The sequence below is a fragment of the Pelecanus crispus genome, chromosome 3 (genome assembly GCF_030463565.1).
Source record: "Pelecanus crispus isolate bPelCri1 chromosome 3, bPelCri1.pri, whole genome shotgun sequence".
Taxonomy (NCBI): Eukaryota; Metazoa; Chordata; class Aves; order Pelecaniformes; family Pelecanidae; genus Pelecanus; species Pelecanus crispus.
The window spans coordinates 59,859,287-59,878,333 of record NC_134645.1 but is presented as its reverse complement, the minus strand read 5'-3'; the positions used below and the strand labels follow the sequence as shown (position 1 = coordinate 59,878,333).

General features: G+C 41.9%; 1 protein-coding gene across 1 annotated transcript in view; it reads right to left on the bottom strand.

Moving 5' to 3' along the window:
- Window positions 1-1,641: 1,641 nt before the first annotated feature.
- AKAP12 (A-kinase anchoring protein 12) overlaps window positions 1,642-19,047 on the bottom strand; it is a 29,355-nt gene continuing 11,949 nt past the window's right edge. The window contains exons 3-5 of the mRNA XM_075707701.1: window positions 4,977-8,797; window positions 2,260-4,197; window positions 1,642-1,650 (exon numbers count right to left, since the gene is read on the bottom strand). Coding sequence (XP_075563816.1) covers window positions 1,642-1,650; window positions 2,260-4,197; window positions 4,977-8,797 — 5,768 coding nt within the window. The remainder of the gene's footprint in view (window positions 1,651-2,259; window positions 4,198-4,976; window positions 8,798-19,047) is intronic.

Sequence of the window (19,047 nt, the reverse complement as noted above, 5' to 3'; positions counted from 1 at the left end):
GAAATCAGAGCAGAAAGTACGGACTTGTACCCCATGTTTGATTTTAATGTAAACAACAAAAGAAGAGAACCAACTCCTGTCGTGGACAGACATCCCAGGACTCCCAGTCTTGGGGCTTCTTTCCATTGTTAAGTCACCCTGCTCATTCTGGTCTACAGCTGTTGTCAGTCTACCTTAGGTGAAGGTTATTAAGATCTCAGCACCCCAAAGGTCTCATCAGCTTTTTGCAATCCAAGGCAGAATTCATCACCAAGCCCTCACCCTCCTTCCTACTTCCCCCGAGTGAAGACAGGGTATTGATAGGAGCGGGGAGGATTTCAGGAAATGCAGTGGTGGGAAAGGGGTTCAGGCAGGGGTTGGAAAGGGAGGAAGCTTGTATGCAGAAAGGATGTAAGATGGCATGGGTAAAGGCTTGGAGTGGGATGGGGCAGTGACAAGAAATGAGCAGACTCTGGAATAAGGCGAGGGGGTGCAATTCGAGGGTTGTGGTACCACTGGGGTTGCTACATGAGCAAGACATCAGGGAAGTGTTAAGTCTGGAGGGATCTCAGAAACCAGGGACTGCAAGTAGAAGTGATCGGTGGATCTGACACAGGTCAGGGCTCTCCTTCTGTGTTTAGAAATATCATAGTTCATATCATTAAAATCAGAACTGGGTTTAGGACATACATATAAATATTCAAAGCAAGACAGCCAAGTTTGAGAGATTTTACAATGGGAAAAACCTGGAACAATAAATAGGAAACTACATGTTATCAATTTCCGCTCCAATGGTATCAATTTCCTCTCCAGGCTACTCTACAAAATTCATTTAAGGGTACGCCTAAATGGTACAGAAGTATCATAGCTCTACATTAAAATCAGAACTGGGTTTAAGACATACATATAAATATTCAACACATTACAGTCCAGTCCTGAGACCTGAAGTCTGGAACAACAGAAAAAGGGTATTCTCAATCTCCCTTCAGGCTAAACTGTAGAAGTAATTTCTGACTAAATCAGGCCTGCACAAATACAACTGAAGGACAGATAGAGATGCCTGAATGGGACTGAAAGGCAGCAATCTTGAGCATCTTGCTCAAGAATTTGTGCGTGATCCAGTTCTTGCTGTTTGATAAAGACACATCTGCTACTCAGCCAGAAGTCTCATGTTCTCATCAGTCAGCCCTCCTCTTCCCCCTCACACACAAACTGAGAAGCATCTACAGCCACTCATAGGTCAAATCAAGGCAGCTACAGAAGACGTGGAGGGTAAGGGAGACTGCAGAAAGAAGGTAGGGGGATTCAGGGGAGAGCGGAGGGATTCAAGGAGATGGGACAGACAGGACACACATTAAGTGAGGGGACAGCAATAACTGTGGCACAAGTTTTAGTGGTCTGTCCATTCACTCAGTTGTGCATCTCCAGTCTAAATGCTATATTTTGGGCAGAGGGAAATGACCTTCGAATGGAACACACGTGTGGATATAGCCAACATGAAAGGCATTGTTTTTTAATAGAAATGACAAAAAAAGATGAGGTCTTCAAAAGAGCAGATGTTAACATCCAAGAATAAAGGGTAGTGAATAAAGCTCCTGGTTCTGTCACAGGATTGTCAGTTGTTCTCTAGGACTGGCATCTCTCCAAATGCCACATGGATGCTTAGCACATCTGAAAGAAAGATGACAGTAAAAAAGCTTCATTAATGACAACTTACTCTCTCAAGAACATCTTATTTTCCCAAGCAGTTCTCAGAGATAAAGGTCTCATGATTAGTTAAACAAGTGCAGTAAATATCCTAGGGAGAGACTATACCTACCATTTCTGATTCAGGTTTCACTGAAGTGCAAAGAGCTTTAGTGCATGAGGCACTCCAGGTTTACCATGGAAGGCAACACTCACATCCTTTAGGATTTTAAAAAGAGCTTGGTTAGAGAGGAGGCGTGTTTGCAGATTAAATTCCATACATTAAACACGTGCCATGTGAGCGCGTATCTAGAAAAACTGGAAACCACATTTACTGCCTCCCAGAAATACCACCCTAAACTACAGGCCAAGTCAAAGGCCATTAAAGTGAGGGCAGCTGTACAGAAAAGAAACAAGGTGTTGAGTAGCCAGAGAGAGGCAGTAAAGTGAGAGTGGCCTGTTGGTTAAACTGAGGAGCAATTGCCTTTCGCCAGAATTTAACAAAAAAAAAAAAATTATAGACACAACAGTTTTAGAGACCCCCAAAACTATTCTGGAAAAAGAAGGAAATTGCTGGCTAAAAATGTTACTTACATTCAAGGCCTCAGGAGCCACTGAGTTCTGACTTTGTGGACTATCACAAGATGTTCCTTCTTGGCAACTATCATCCTCCCATGTCTGTGTTTTCCCATCTTCCACTGGCGGGTGATGTTGTTCTTCCTCACTTTCTCTGCATGTTTGTTGACCTGTATGTTGGTCTGCGATTTCCATAATCTGCCCAACTTCTTTTTCCCTTAATTTTGGTGGGTGTATGTCTAGGGGGTCTTTGGTTGAATCTTCTGAAGTACTTAGTTCTACTGTTGATTTCTGAAGTCTCACACTTTCCCTTGAAATGTCTTCAGGGCTAGTAACAATTGTTAAAGAATTCTGACTTTGTCCATCTTTCAGCGTCTCAGAAGTTAACAGCATGTCTTTTGTTTTTTCTACAGTTGCATGGATTTCTGCAGACTCTGTTAAGGTAGCAGTTTTCACTATTCCTGATTGCTGGAGCTCTTGTTCTTTACTCCGTATCTCTTCCTCTTTTACTGGAAGTTGATGATCCACCTGCATACTTTCCAGAAGTTCAGGTGTATTTGGATCTGATGGACTTTTACCTATAGACTTAATGCACTGCTCTGACTCAAAGGCAGCTGACTCTTCTGTTTCTGCAAGTTTGTGAACAGCCGTCTGGATGGCATTCAATACAATTTTTGTACTCTGGGACTCTATTGTCACAGACTGAACAACATCCTTCTCAAATTCTGTGTGGGTGAAAGACAGACTGTCACTTAGAGGAACGCCATTTTGTTCAGGTTGCCCTGTACCCTGGGGCCTCTCTTGCTCCTCTGATATTCCATTAATGGAAGCAGAAATTACTTGAGGCTCAGGTGCTTCTGCACTACCAAGTTCTGCAGTCCCACCGCCTGAATAGTCAACAGTAGTAACTGGGACGTCTTCAGAAGCCATTTGCTCTGGTGTGGTTGCCAAGGGCTGCACAGTTTTGGTTGTCGTGTCTGCAGGCATTATGGTTTCTGCCATGACATGCTCTTCAACTGCTGCAGCTGCTACAGGCACAGGCACTTTCAGAGCCTCCAAGCTTTCAGCTTGTAGGAAGGCTGAGTCAGAGCCTTTCTCTTGCACAGTTAAAACCTCTTGCTGGATAGCAGCTGAACATTCATCACTTCTCACAGCTTCCTGTTTTTCAGATTCAAATACTTCTTTGGCTCTTTCCATCAATTGCTTACTTTTGTTATCTTCTGCCTGAAAGTCTTGACAGTTTGAGGTTTCTACAAGTTCTTGTTCTTTTTCCACAGTCTCTTCTTCAGCTAAGCTGTGTGGTGTTTCACATTTCTTAGGACTTATGTCAGTGAGGACAGTGTTTCCATTTTCAGTGATATCTGGGCATGTTGATGCTAAATTAGATACGCTGTCTGCTTCAATCTGTGTGGGAGCCTCAGTGGCAATGGTATCACTCTCTAAGTGTGTTTCAGTTTCGAGCATAGCATCTTCCATTTTGCTACTTACAGTTTCATCACTCTGGGAGGGGGTTTCAGTTGTTTTTTCTTGGCATTGTGGCTCTAGGACAGGCACAGAATCTTTTTCTGTAATGTGCCTGCCAGCCCCATCCCTCGCGCTCTGCTCAGCATCTGCTTCTGAGACAATTGTTTCTGAAGGAAGGGCAGAGGTTTTTACCTCATTCTGTAGTGGAACCGCAGTAACAGTGACTTCCGTGCTTCTTACTCCAAGGATCACAGCATCATCTGCCTCTTCCTCTCCCTGGGCAGGTGCCCTGCTAGGAAATTCTTTAGTACATGCTTGCGAGTCTAAGTCAGGAATTTCATCTTGTCTTTCAGGTTTAACAGGGACCGCAGTGTCAACTGCGTCTGTGCACTCTGGTCCCACAGTGAGGGTTTTGCCCTCTCCTTCAAGCTGCACAGGCTCTTCAGCTGTAGGCCCCAAGGAAGATGTTTCATCCTCTGTCTTCTCCTGCACCTGTGGAGAATTGCAACAGACCTGTGAAAAAGGGTACGAGCAGAGAGCGACCAGGAATCTTCTGGGTGAAAAAGCACCAGAAGAAATGACCAAAAGGAGGAGCGTTATGGAAAGAGCGTGAGATGATGATGCTGAGGTTAGTGGGTCACCAAGATCCCAGCTTGTGTTCAGTTCCTCAGGACACAGAGCTCATTAAACAAAGGGAAGCCTAAAGCAAGAGACAGCAGACAGCACTTGAAACAAAGACTAAGCCAGGAAGATGGTGGGGAGGTAGGGAAGAATGTAGGACCACATCAGCCATAACAACTCCTGCGCATTTAAAGCTGGAGATAGTGGCGTCATTTCATTTCCTCCCTTTGCAGAGGTACCTCAGCTACAACTGTATCTCTGCCTACAACTGAAGATACCATCCACTATGTATGGTACCATATGGATCACATATGTATCTCAGGTGTTCATACAGTATCTTCAGTCACATTGTGCTGTGCAGGAGCCCTAACGACAATTGTTTCAGCACCTTCAGACCCATGCACACCATCTCCCACTCTATTTCTGTAGGAATCCCATCCACCACTCTCTGCACACAAGCCTCAGTGGCTGCTGCTTCTGGACATCTGTGTGTGCGTCTCACTAGAAATTAACTTCAGTTGCCTCAGACTGCACAAGGAAGGTCCTTGACAGTAATATTGCCACAATGCAGTTCTAAATTAGGTATAATATCTAACACTTGCTGATTTTTATTTTGACGGATCAACCTTTGTGTTATATGTAATACTTACTGCAGTCTGTACATCTGGAAAACATTCATCTCTTGTCTCATCTACTGTCAACTCTGTTATGGGCAGTTTCTCTTGTTCTGAAGGCTCCTGCTTTGCAAACGGCTCTTCCTTGGGAGTGACTGCTTTGATGCTGTGAAACTCTTCATCATGCGATGAAGGTTCCTCTACTGTCCTCTGCACTTCAGATATTTCTTCATGGTCTTCTACAACGGCTTCTTCACATGCCTGCCACTGGCTTTCATCTCTCAATACATCTACATTTTCACATTCTTCTGTGCTTTCTTTCATTGCAGCAGATATTTTACTTCTCTCTGACCCTTCACACAGAACACTCTCTTCAACTCCATTTTGGCCCTGAATGCTCCCTGCACTTCCCTGGGGCTGGAGGCCATCCTCCTTGTGTTCTCCTTTTTCCAAGGACTGTTCAAGCAAAACAGTTTCCTGGCCTACAACATTCCCATCTTTAGCATCATCTTTCACTTCTGACTCTATTCCTTGCACTGTTGTAGTTATAGTTGTTGTCATGGTTCTTTCACTAACCAGCTGTGCTACATCTGCTGACTTTACTCTTTCAGCAACTTCGTGAAGAACTTTTTGTGTCTGTTTGGCTAATTCTTTCAAATTTTGTTCAGTGGCCTCTACTTCTTGTACAGGTGTAACTTCCTCCGTAGTATCTGGGGTTTCTAACTGTGAAACAGCAGAAACCATCTCAGTTGTCTCCTCAGCAAGGGACGCTTCCATTGTTTCTTCAGCGCAGGAAGCTTCTGCTGTCTCCTCCAGAGCTGTCACTGCTTCTGAGGTTAGCTCTAGCTCACTTGCCGTGGTGTCATCGCTTATATCCTTTCTTGTCTCTGGCACCGTCTTAGCAGCTACCACTGCTTCTTCCACAATAACATCCGATTTAAATGTTTTCTCAGTTTCTTTCTCTTCCTCTTCTTTTGCTTGCTCAATGCACTCCGTCAGAGCAGCAGATATCCAAGATGGTGACCTTTCTTCAATACTGGTAATTGCCCTTTCCCCTTCCACAACAGTAACAGTAACTGCATGTACCAGCCCTTCATGTGCTTGCTCAATTCTTAGGGTCTCCTCTAATTTCTCTGCACTCTCTTCCTCTGAGGTTTGTTCTCTCATCGCTTCAGCATCTTTCGCTTGTTGGGCTTCAATTTTCTCCTGCTCTGCTGCTTCATATTCAGATAAAGGAACAACAGCTGGAATATCTGAATCTTCTTCAGTTGTTTCTGCCATGTCTTCTCTTGCTTGTTTAAGCTGAGTTGGTTCTGGCTTTCCATCGGACTTTTTCTTCCTACGTCCAGGCATCAGTTTTCTAAATGGAACCCATGATTCATCTTTTCCAGGCTCACCATCCGATGTTGAATGCTCCAGGCTAGATCCCACAACAGAGTCTTCAGTTCTCTCTTCCATTCTGGTTTTGGATCTCCTTCTTGGAGTGACTAACCTTTTAAATGATTCCCATGTTGAAATACCTTCACCTTCAGATGGGCTTCCAGCTTGTTCTGGGGAAGAATTCCCTTGTCCTTGATCGCTCTCCTGAGAACTAGTAAGAATTGCATCTGTTGCTGTTTCTTTGCTCTGTCCAGACTCTTCTATTTTTTGGCTCTCTTGACTGAGCTTATGTTCTGTTTCTTCATCAGATGATGATGATTTCCTGGCTCTTTTCTTTGAAGAACCTACACATATAAAAGCTTCCCAGGACACAGAGGTGTCAACCTTTCTTTTGGGCTCTTCTGTGGTTTTCTCTGGTTTCTGGTCCATCCCATTTTCTTTTAATTCTCCCTGGTTTTCATCAACAGCGTTTTCAGTTGCAGACACTGCAACACTCTTTGTCTTATCGATTTCTTCTTCTTTATCACTTTCAGAAGGTCTTCTGACACGTTTCTTGGGAGTCACCATCTTTTTAAATGATGCCCAGGGTGTAACACTTTCTCTTTTTCGCTCCACATCTGAAATTGCAGCATCTTCATTTTCAGTGACCTGCATTCCATCTACAGATTTTTCCAAAGAAGGAATTTCATTCATCTCCTCAGGAGAAGAAGCAGAACTCTCCCCCTTTTGTTCCTCTGGGCTATCTGGGGAATCTGATAAGTGCTGAATTGGTTCACCCTGTTCCCCTAACTTAGATTCTTCTCTTTTGCCTTTATGCTTCTTTCCAGACAGTTTTTTTAATCCAGTACCCGTAAAGAGTTTCTTTAAAGGGCTGCCTTGTAGTTTAATTTTTTCTTGAGAAGACAGCAGTTCAGCTTCATTTGTGATACCTTCTGGAGGCCTCTTTACCGCTGCCTCTTCAGGAGTTACCTCTGTGGTTATTTCATCTGGTTTGACAGTATCAGTCATAACTATGCCAGTTTTCCCCTGTAATCCTTCATCAGCGGGTTTGACTGACTGTTGATCATCCTCCATGTCAACCGAACATTCAGAAGTAGAAAAGGACTTCAATCCAGGAGCACCCACAGTCAGTTTTGTCTCATGTTCTTTGCTATCTTTCTCCTCTGTGGTTCTATCTGGAGCCTCTCCTTGTGCAATGTCTTCTGCTGTGGGTGACATTTTCAATTCTGCTTCCTCTGTTTTTTCATCAAATGTTTCTTTCCCCAGTGGAGCAAGTTTATTTTCTTCTCTTCCTTCAGTTTTTTTAAGCTGTTCACTAGAAATTTCAATTGCCAAAGATCCTGCCTCGAGTTTCTCTTCAGAGGATATTTCAGTTCTGTCATCTATTTCACACTTCTCCATTGACTCCACTTCTTCTCCCGCAGGGAGGACTTCTGAGGATGTTTTCAATTCTCCATTCACACTGTCAGTGATAACAGGTGCCACTGACCTTGTTTTTCGTGGTTTCTCTGTCACCTCACTTTCTTCCTCTCCTTCTTCAGTTTCTTCTTCCTTTTTACCAAGATCTTCTGAGACTTCCACCAGTTCTTGATCATCATCTTCAGCTTTTTTCAACTTTGCACTTTCTTTAACAACTGCTGCTGCTACATCCTCTTTTTGTCCCTGCTCATCATGCTTGATTAGCTCTTCCTTCTCACTTGCTTCAACTCCTATAGCTGCCACAGTCTTTTCTGACTCCTGCTTTTCACCTTCCATTTGGTCCTCATGCGCTTCAATAGTTACTGCTGTCACATTCCTCTCTTCATCTTGCTTCTCGAGCTCAGATTTCTCCTCCTTTTCACTGGTTTCAGTTGTTAATGTTGCCCCCTCTTTTTCTTGCTCCTCTTCTTTCGTAGGAGACTGTAGTTCATCTTCTTTAGGCTTCCTAAAACTCTTCTTTTTTCTAAATCCAGTCCATCCCTGAGTAAAAAATTTTCTTAATGGCGATGCAGTATCAGTGGCTAAGGCAGCTGACTGTGAACAGATCTCATTTGCTTCTGGTGTTTTAGGAGATTCATCTTCTGGTTTTTCATTTTTCAGTGTGTCTTTGGTGTCGTCTTCTGCAGAGAGCGCATCCTCAGGCATCGCTATTTCTTCCGAGCTGACTTCTTTTTGATCATCAGCTCCTTCAGGGGCTTGTGTTTCTTTTTTTACAGTAAGCAGCTGAACTGGTTCCGATTTTCCTGTCTTTTCCTTCTTTACTGTGAATCTAAATCCAACAAATTTAAAAACCTTTTTAAAACCCAGATCATAAGACTGTGGCTCAGATGTATGGTCAAGGTCTTCTGTGTCTTCTTCTGAAGACGGCAACTGTTTAACTGTATGAGCATCCTCTTTCTCAGCATCTACACCGTCCTTGGTGTTTGAGTCAGATGGACTTGTCTCCATAGTTTCGGTGTCTTCCTTCAAAGTTACACTGGAATGTTCTGTCTGTCCAACTGTTTAAAAAAGAGAAAAAGAGAGAGAAAAGAGTGAGTTCCCTTCTCAATTTAATGTTATATTATACCTTCATATAAATATACTTTTTTTTCCCCCATTTTTATCAAACTGTCCTAATCAGACATGTTCTATTATCTGTATGCCTCTTCTATGTGCTACTATTAATTTTTTTTAAGGACTAGTTTTTATTCTAAGATTACTATAATTCCTTTCCTTCCTCATATCACTGCATGGGTCTTTCCAAAGTTTATCTGCAAATGCACCTTCCGAGCTTATATTCTCTCTCTCTCCTTCTTTTGCAGGTTTTTTGTTGGGATTTTTTGGGGGGGCGGGGGAGGGGGGTTGGTTGTTTGGGGTTTTGGTTTTTTTTTTTTCTTTTTTTACTTTAAGGCAAACTTATGTGAGAAAAAAGTTAGTTCTATCCTATCATTACTCAAAGAATATACAGAACAATATATGTAATTATTCCTGAAGCAAAGCTCAGTATCCTTTCCATGCAGAGAGACCTCTGAGGGAAAAAGAAAAAAGAAATTGAGAAGTCTGTTGGTCTAAAATGACAAGAAAAGGGGAGCTCATTTTACAGCTCTGTCCCAAAAGAATAGTAAGATGTGAAAATGTCCATGGGAAATTTCCTATTTTTCTGAAAACCTGTAAACCCCAAACCAGTTACATTACAACATAACATATTTGTTTTAAAGATCATGAATCTTGGAATTCTCCCATACATCACATCACAACTATGGCCAGACAGAAACTTCACCTACAGCAATTCCACACCACTTAAAATTAATGAGGTTGTTACTATGCAGGCAGGTAAAATCCTACCCTCCACTGCTCACAAGGCTGTGTTCGCATTATCTCTTTCTTGAGCACCGTCTGAGTTTTACCTTCAGGACACTGGCAACTACCCTTTCAGTCTTGCTGGGACAATTTAAGTATTATCATTCCCTCTGGCCATGAGCTGCCTAAGTTCACAGACTGGCATATACATTAAACCCCCTGAAATGCAGCAGTTAAGAAGCCAGCACACATCCAGTTTAAAGCACAAAATTGCAAACTCCGCGTGCCCCAAATAAGTAACTTCCGAGGGAAAAGGTGGAAAGGAACAAGGACGCTAAGCCTTTAAGTTCTGCCATTTAAACACAAAAAATGAGCAGGTAAAACTGCTGTTGCCTATAATGAGAATTTTAATAATAGTAATAACTGTGTGATGAACATGCCTGATGATGAACAGGGCAACATGTGATGATAAAAATCTATGGCACATTCAAGACATTCAAAAGATTCTTGGGCTTGGATACTGCCAGGATTTCAGTTTAACATTGTCCTTCACCCTTGATTTGTGCAACAGGGGAAAGTGCAAGGGCACGAGTGAGTGTGCTCTTCTCTCTGACCAAACGTGTTGGAATGCTAAGATGACAAAATAAAAAAAAAAAAAAAAAAAAAAATCGATGTTAAACAGCAACATCTTGGGAGAAGGCATGGCCCCTTTCTTTTCAGCTGTACACGCGCTACCTTCAATGCCCAAAGGCATGCAGGACACAGCTTTCCAAAGTACATGCATCACTGAATTCCCCAAAGTGAGCAAGTTTTTATTTGATCCACCTTGTAAGTCAGATCTGACTCTGCAGTTGGCCCTGCTTTGTGCAGGGGCTGGATGACCTGATCTCCAGAGGTCCCTTCCAGCCCAGATGCTTCCTTGATTCTGCTTGCCTATGTCCCCTTTGAGAAGAATGGCATCTTCATAAGCACGTAGACAATGCACTCTAGGTAAGGCTGAAACACAACGGAATAATAAGCAGAACTAAATCTACAAGAATACTGGCTTCTAATAGCTATGTAGAGGGCAAATTATGTTTGTATTCACTATCAGCAGCCTACTGGTTGTTGTTTCTCAGTTGACATAAGCAAAGCTTTTTAGTTTTCACTTTATCTAACAGTTTAAAATTATTTACTTTAATTGTTAACTCCTAATTCACTTAGAAGTCTGACCTCTGAAAACACCCAAACTCCCTGAACATTTTAAAACAGAGATGTTCAAACCAAGTAATTTTTGAGGGAGCGGGGTAAGAGAAATGGACATTTTTCTGAAGCAGCCAGGATTATTACTCCATTGGTAATATACCTCTTGCAAACACCAGAACACTCCATGAGCAAAAATAACTTGCTGCAAGAACACTTCAGTCAGTAAAGGGAAATAAGGTTGTAAGCACAGCCAGAAGCAGCAATAACACTTCTGAACTCTCTTTTCATTTTAAGATGGTTACCAAGGAAAAACACACTAGGGTACATATCACATATTTTATAATCATTTAGTAACAGGTACTTTAGAGTATATTAAAGATTATAGAGTATATTAGATACAGACACCCAAATAGATAGATAAAGGTGTATTAATTCTTCTCTTTTTCCTGGGTGAAGGAGGTGATATTTCTTCCCTTTGTCTACACTACAAGTATTTTTCTGGCTGAACCACCTATGAAATTAAACACTGACCATTTAACGTTAAATAAAAATTTGTGAGCCAGGCCTCTTAGCATCTCTGGTGGAAACAAGGTCTACAGAGCCTCCCTTCTCTTCTTCTTCAGTCCTGCATTAATGCCAATGTGCTTATCCTTAGACATACAGAAATCTCTATCTCCATCTGACACAACTCAGACAAAGGTAGAGCAAAAAAAAAATGGGGCCGAGAGCCAGTGGGAGAAGCAGGAAGGCATTAGGAGCGGAAGAGAGTTCAAAAGACACTCGTGACTCATTGCAGGCAGCTGGTGGGCAGCTAGAGACACAGCTTTCTAAGGGTTCCCCTTTCCTCTTGCAAACAGACCCTGGGAACGCAAGCTTACCACTTTGAAAATCCCGAGATCTCAAAAAAATATAAAATGTTGCAGTTGAGGCTGCATTTCTTCTTGGTTTTTATTTGTAGAACACAAATTTACTGTTTAAGAGGAGTTTCAGGGGTTTACAAGTAAACAGGATTACTGCAAGAGGGGAATGATACAGAATATGAATGTGTGAGGTATTCTATTTCCAAAGTGAGAGATAAGATATAAGACTAGTCTATAAAGGCATCTCTTCACATTCATGATAAGCATTCAAAGGATTTTCACTTATTCTAGTTATAAATCGATGTGTTCATAACACCCTAAGACAAAGACTCAGTATCTGTAAAATGCTCTGCAGGTGAAAACAGCTGCATAACTATTACAAAATCTGCAGGTATGGGTATGTATTAAGATAGCAAAAGCAATCATAAAAATAGAGAACACAGTTTAGAGTCACAGTGATAAGCTTTCAAAACTCTTAAATCAGGCTGACAGTAATTAGGTCTTCCTTCCAAGTCCAGCAAACTTGCTACCTTGCAATGCTTCATTGAATCAATTGCAGAAGAAAAAACTAACAGAAATACTGACTGAACACATACTTTTAATATCAGTCTGAAAAGCTGCAACTATGCTACACACGTCACACTTCCATCACTCCCTCATAGTGCACAGTGGGTGTACTTGGAGGCTTAGTCCAGGCACTACCCCTTCAGTTCCACAACAAAAAGCATTGAACCTGTCCAGAAGGTATTTCATCCCCAAGGTAACACAGAGCTTGGATGTCAGCTGTTAAGTGACCTGCTGCTGTTACTCCCAGTCTTTTTGTCTGCTGCTTTCCCATTTAAATCACTGGAAGAGTCATTTAAACTGCATTTCTGATGCCCTTCCTCAGCATTTGAGGAGAGAGATGCCATTCAGGAAGTGTGCCTGCGTGCTGCCAGGAGGCTGCCGCTGTTGCGTGACAAGCCTGCAGTGCAACATATATCCAAGTCGCACTTTCACAAGATACGCCCCAGAGAGCATTTTTATATCCAGTGGGGCACAAAAGAAACAGAAGACCCGAGAAGTCAACTGTACAGGCTGAACTTTACATTTAGCAGTCGGATTCTTTAATGACGTTTTTATTAATGACATTCTTCGTGCCCAAACATTGTTAGTGCACTTCTGAATGCAAAGCAAACCCTGAGTAACTCCACTTTGAAAGCTTTGGAAGTTATTTACACAAGGTATTGTTTTTCAGAGTACTGTAGCGTGTCACTACCACAGGTATTTTGGCAAGACAACTAGCACTTTCTGAATGCATTTATAGAATTTGAAAGCATCTTTACAAAACACAGGAGAGCCTCATCAAAATACCTCCCAGAAAAAAAAAAAAAATCTAGTAAAACACTGCTATGAATACAATTTCTTTAGGTCTGTCCTGAGCAGGGCTGCACTTCACCAGCTATGGGTTAATCAAGGAAAACAATACAATAAAAATATATCCAGAGGCAGTGATAAAATCATAGGTCGTATCATAAAATTGATCCACTTCACTATTTAAAACCACTATGCCTAAGAACTAAAGCTGAAATTCTATTTTAACTGCTTACATACCAGTTAAGCTTTCAAACATTTTTAATTGAATCAAGGTGCTGCTTCTGTTTTAATAACTGCAAGCGCTTTGTTTTATTCTGAAAGAAAGGGAATCATAAGTGCTTGATTTCATAGGTAGCTTAGTCCATGGTAAGAATTTCTTCCTGCTTCATCAGAAGTATACTGATCAGACGTTGGAAAATTAGTATTTTCAGAATGACTGAATTCCCATCTCATGCCATTAAAAATGAAATTAATAAATAACACTTCTCTTAGTAGGCTAATAGACACTGTTGGCAGCGCAACTTAACTGCTCCCACCATCTCATCTGTCTCTAGAAGTGAAAATGTGTTTCTCCCCTGGTAGTTGCCAGAGGGTTAAAAAAAAAAAAGCACTCTGACTGCAAGAGTTAAATCCACAACACTTCATGTGCTCGCAGCCAACCATGTCAACATCTGGAGCTGGTTGACTTTTCCCCCTAAGGATTTGCAGCACGGCGCTGGATTTTTTCCATGAATTCCCTACATTCTCAATCTCTCAGATGGATGTCACACACACCCTGCGCCCGCCTCACAAACTCCACTGGCCACCGAAAGGCTCCAGAGGACTTTGTGCTGTTTTCATTTATTCAATGTTTAAGTATTTAGGGCCAAATCATGCTTTCGGTCACATACACAATATTCTCAGTAGGTCTGCATAAGCATGAACAAACACCGAAGCCATAAGGCTGAAGGGGTATTTTAGAATCATTTGCCTCTTGTATCTAGATTTGCCAGGAATACGACTTGTAAAAAACCACCCACTGCTCTAAAACTCACATGACACCAAAACAGGAGATATACCAAGCTTTTATTTGTTAAATGCAGTTTTCCCTTAACTGCACAATTCTTCTAATTATTAGTAGAAACATTTAATGGCAAAGTCAAGAAAGGGTAAAAACTGATAAAAATGGAGAAGCAGTAATTAAAAGACAAAACAGTCTGAAAGGACAACATCTATGAAAAACCCGTGCTGAATAGATTTATTTAGAATGAAGTAGCTATTTGGAATTATTAATGAAATCGAATACTTTATAATTAAAAAAGGCAAGCTGTATTTTTAGTTTTTCATTGCAGAGTGCAAGAATTGGACATTATACCACAAATCCCGATTTTTTTGACCTCAATTTCAGGAGGTTGGTTTTAATAAATCAAACAAACACCCCACTCACTTTGCAGTAACAAAATTAAGCAGAAGTATGTCCAGGTGTTACCCTTCTAACACTTTTTTTTTTTTTTTTAACTACAAGGTTTCAAGTCTGTGGCACTGCTGCTTCTTGACAATATATTTCAAAAATTCTTCCTTCCTTTCCCTACTATTCACAATAATTTCCACTTCAATGTACCAATACTTCTTTCATGGAAAGCACATGCTACTTCCTTCCCCATTCTATTCACTCAATTATTTGAAAGGACTGACTTGCTGTGTTAATTGTAGGGAGGGATTTCTTTCAGAATAATTAAATAATGAGGGAGGACTTACAGACATTTTTGCACACTAAATTTCACAATGCATACACAAACTTCATGAGCTTTCAAATCATGTTCTTCTTTCAAAGCGTTAAAAACAAACACCATTAAGTTCTCTGGTACTTGGGTGGCAACTGAAGAGTTAAGTTTAAAAATTTCACATAGTTTTGTGTCCATTTTTAAAAAACAGAAAAAAAGGAAAACATTGCAAAATAGCTGCAGTTTTTCACGGCTTAGAACCCTTTAAGAAAGCAAAAGCAACGTCCCCAGAAAAGGACATTGTACATAACCTCATGTGAAAGTAACTTAAAAGAAAGCACAATCATTTCCGCTGTGATGCCATAACATTCCTCACAAACCTTTTATTTTTAGAAGTTTTTGCTTTAGCTGTACTTGCCTGCTCCAACCTAGAGACTAACTTCTCAAATTCCAGCAAGGGAAGTTATACATTTCATTCATTCAAGATTTTAAGATATTTCTTCTTTCATTTCAACATTTCAAGAAACAGCACTAAAAATCAAAAAACAGTAAAGCTCTTCTAAAGTTGTTTTGTTTGTTTGTTTTTAAACCAGAAGGATCACTAGCCATGGCTTGGATATACAGTTACTATAGTTAAAGATTCTTCATTAAAAGAACTCACAGTAATAAACTGCTCTCTAACCAGTCCAGCTGTTCTGCTTGGGAACCAAACCAGCATGCTACAAATATTCATGAAATTTCACGGTTACCCATGCTGTCCATGTCTCATATTCAATAACTTTGTTCCGCTTTTTAAAGTAAAATGTATTCACCAAGCATGAGATAGATGCAACACTAGCACTTGAGTATGGGGGGGGGGGGGGGGGGCGGCGGCGGGGGGGAATTAAAAAAAAAAAAAAAAAAAAAAGAAAATCAATCTGCTCCGCTAGGAACAAGGACAGGATAAGCAATATAGGTCAGTAAATGTTGTGACCTTTTTGAGAAGCCCAAATGATTAATAGAAATGCACAATGAAAAAGACTGAAAATTTTCTTTGTCAAAAAGACTGCATAAAGAGTAACACAGGCATCACTGACAAACTCACCACAAAGGAGACATAGCTGCATCTGCATGATATCTTAAGACACTCCCGCGTACCAATAAGGAGAGGTACTCTGTCCCTTCAAAGAAATGGTAACTTGTGCTACGAGCTAGATGCAGTTCTTGCAAAACTTACTGTAGAAGCAGTTGTGCTGCGGTGAAAATCCAAGTTTCCACAAGAATTATTTAATAAGGAAAACCTCAAATGATCAAACTGTGCAAGCCTATAAAAAGATTGCTTTTGCAAAACAGTTTAACCTTTAATTACTAACAATAAAAGGAAATTAAAAAAAATAGAGAACCCTTGAGGAAAAAGACTCAGCATGCGATAAGCTCATTAAACAGCGAGTTTAATGAAAACCCTATTGCTAACAGCGGCAGGATAACTCCTCCCCTACTAACTGATTCAAATCACGTACAGTCCTCCCCACAGCCAGCTCCAAGTGGAGCCGGACTTCTACAGGCTTTGTTGTCAATGTGTATTGTAATGCTGAAGTATTTTGCATGAATAACACCCACTATTTATTGAATTCACTCACTAGCTCTAGTAAATAAGATAGAACATAAATAATCATTAATATGATGAAATAAAAATTATTTCCTAGATTGCTAAAGACTTACATCATCAATCTGCGAGAAATTCTGATGCATATTAGTTATCTTTAGGAAACAAGTGGGTTTTGTTTGTTTTTTTAAAATTTCTTAGTGCCACTTTGTTTCCCAGAGAAAGATACAAGTTTGTGCAAAACCAGCGGTGCAAGATACCGTTCTTTCCTTTTAATTCTTTGCTCCTCTAAATACTACCATCTTTTCAGAAAGCCCAATTAGTTTACGGTGTTAGCTCGCATACTTAGTGCATGAGCCACTGACTTTCTTAAATAAGACATACAGAGTTCAATGCATCGAGTTTTTGGTATCACAGGCGGGGATCCTGCCGCCACACACACGTGCGTACACACACACACACCCCCGCCACAGTGTTCATCTCTGGATTTTGCTTCATTAAAATTGAAACAGCTACAGAGTAACAACGTCATTTCTCTCATGCAAATATTTTTACAGCGTATAAATGATGCCAACTTCTACGTTTCCTTCAATTTCACCAAGTTTAGCTCCTAAGATATTTCACCGGGTTATTTCTTGACTATCATATAGCATTGTATCTTGATTATCAGAAGAGCATCATCAATACTGCCACTATCTTTCTGCCTTCTGCTCCTTCCTGCTCCTCAATTTCAGATACTGTGTCATACTCTGGTACTGCAGAGGCAAACCTAGTCAGCATCTTCCAATCTACAAAAGCCTTCTATTACAAGTCCTGCATCAAACGCCTGACCGAGGTGACAAGAAATTTTAAAATTTCAGCAACCTGCACTTGGAAACGGTTCCGATGGGGATGAACATATTTAAGCCAGACCCGTTAACTCCTAACGCACTGCCCGCAAACCTAGCGTCAGTGCAAGAAGGCTTTCGGGAGTGGAAGGGGCACCCCGGCGCGTCACGAAACGGCCGCAGCGGGGACCCCCGGGCGCCCCGCACGCAGCCCCCGGCGCCGATCAGCGGAGGGAAAAATCAGAAGGAACGGAGGCGCCCGCACGTTCGCAACGCCACACCGCCTTACCCGTCATCGTTAGGGTCCCCGGCATTTCTTAGGTGACGCCGACCACGACAAACTCCCTGCTCGCGCTCTCTGGGGTTCCTCCTCCGCGCGCGGCGGGGATCCCGGGGCGCGGGGCGGGGGGGAGCGGGGCCGGCCCGGCGGGGGAGGCAGCCCGGGGCTCCCCACGCCCCGCCCCCGCCCCGCCCCGCGCCCCAGCGCTTCTCTCCCCATCCTGCCCGGCGGGCAATTAATCACACAATCGCAGAGTCGGTTAGGTTGGAAAGGACCTTTAAGATCATCCAGTCTAACCATTAACCTACACTACCAAGTCCACCACTAAACCAGTTAAGGGTAGGGTAGCAATTTCGTGTTTCCTGGCTTGGTGGCTGCATTATTTTTAATGCAAGTAAAAACTAGGAATCATTAAGATTGGAAAGGATCTCCAAGATCATCAGTCCAACCATCAACCCAACACCACCATGCCTACTAAACCATGTCCCAAAGTGCCACGTCTACCCGTTTTTTGAATGCCTCCAGGGATGGTGACTCCACCACCTCTCTGGGCAGCCTGTTCCAACGCTAGACCACTCTTTCAGTAAAGAAATTACTCCTAATATCCAATCTAAGCCTCCCCTGGTGCAGCTTGAGCCCATTTCCTCTTGTCCTATTGCTAACTACTTGGGAGAAGAGACCAACACCCACCTCACTGCAACCTCCTTTCAGGTAGTTGTAGAGAGCGATAAGGTCTCCCCTCAGCCTCCTCTTCTCCAGGCTAAACAACCCCACTTCCCTCAGCCGCTCCTCATAAGGCCTGTGCTCCAGACCCTTCACCAGCCTTGCTGCCCTTCTCTGAACACACTCCAGCACCTCAATGTCCTTCTTGTACTGGGGAACCCCAAACTGGACACAGTATTTTAAGGTGCCGCAAAGGATCTGTCTTCAGACTTTCGCTTCAAGTATTTTTTTTTTTTTTTTCCCCTCTGAAGAGAGGGGATGCCAGCTCTGCAGTAAGGAATAGCCACTTCCTAAACAACAGAGCACTTAGCTCCCGCTTTTGTAATGCCTTCTCGATGCAGTTTGCCACAAAGTATCCAGTCCAAACCTCAACACATGCTAGTTAAAAGCCCTAAGTAGTTTACCCCTCATAAACACAAAACCAACCCCATACAAAACTCTTTTGTTTCTCCATACTGAAACACTTGCTCCTTTGCCTATTAACCGTCACCCAGGGGCTGGGGTTTTCTTTGCTTGTTTGTTTTCCTTTGTTTGGGTTTTTTTAAATTGAATTCTCTACAACCTAATTACATTATAAATTGTCTCAAATTTGGCTGGTAAGGGTTTCAGAAAGGTATTACTCTGGATACTTGTAGTAATGTAATGCTCCAGCAGCTCTTACTGCTAGTAAAAAGGGATGCAATGTCATAAAATAAAATGTAAAGGATCAGTAGCCGATATAGGTGACTTCCTATCACAGGAACAGTATTTCTATGGAGTATGTTGGCTATCTCCAAAGTTTGGATGATGCACAGATACTTGGGCCAGCCGTTCACAGCTTTTGTCTGTGGCTCTGATTGCCAGCACCAACTTCACAGTTAATTTACCAGACTTCCCAGTTAATTTAATCCGATAGTGGCAACTTTGATGAGTCTGGATCGTCTCTCAAATGGTCTTCTGAATGTGACATT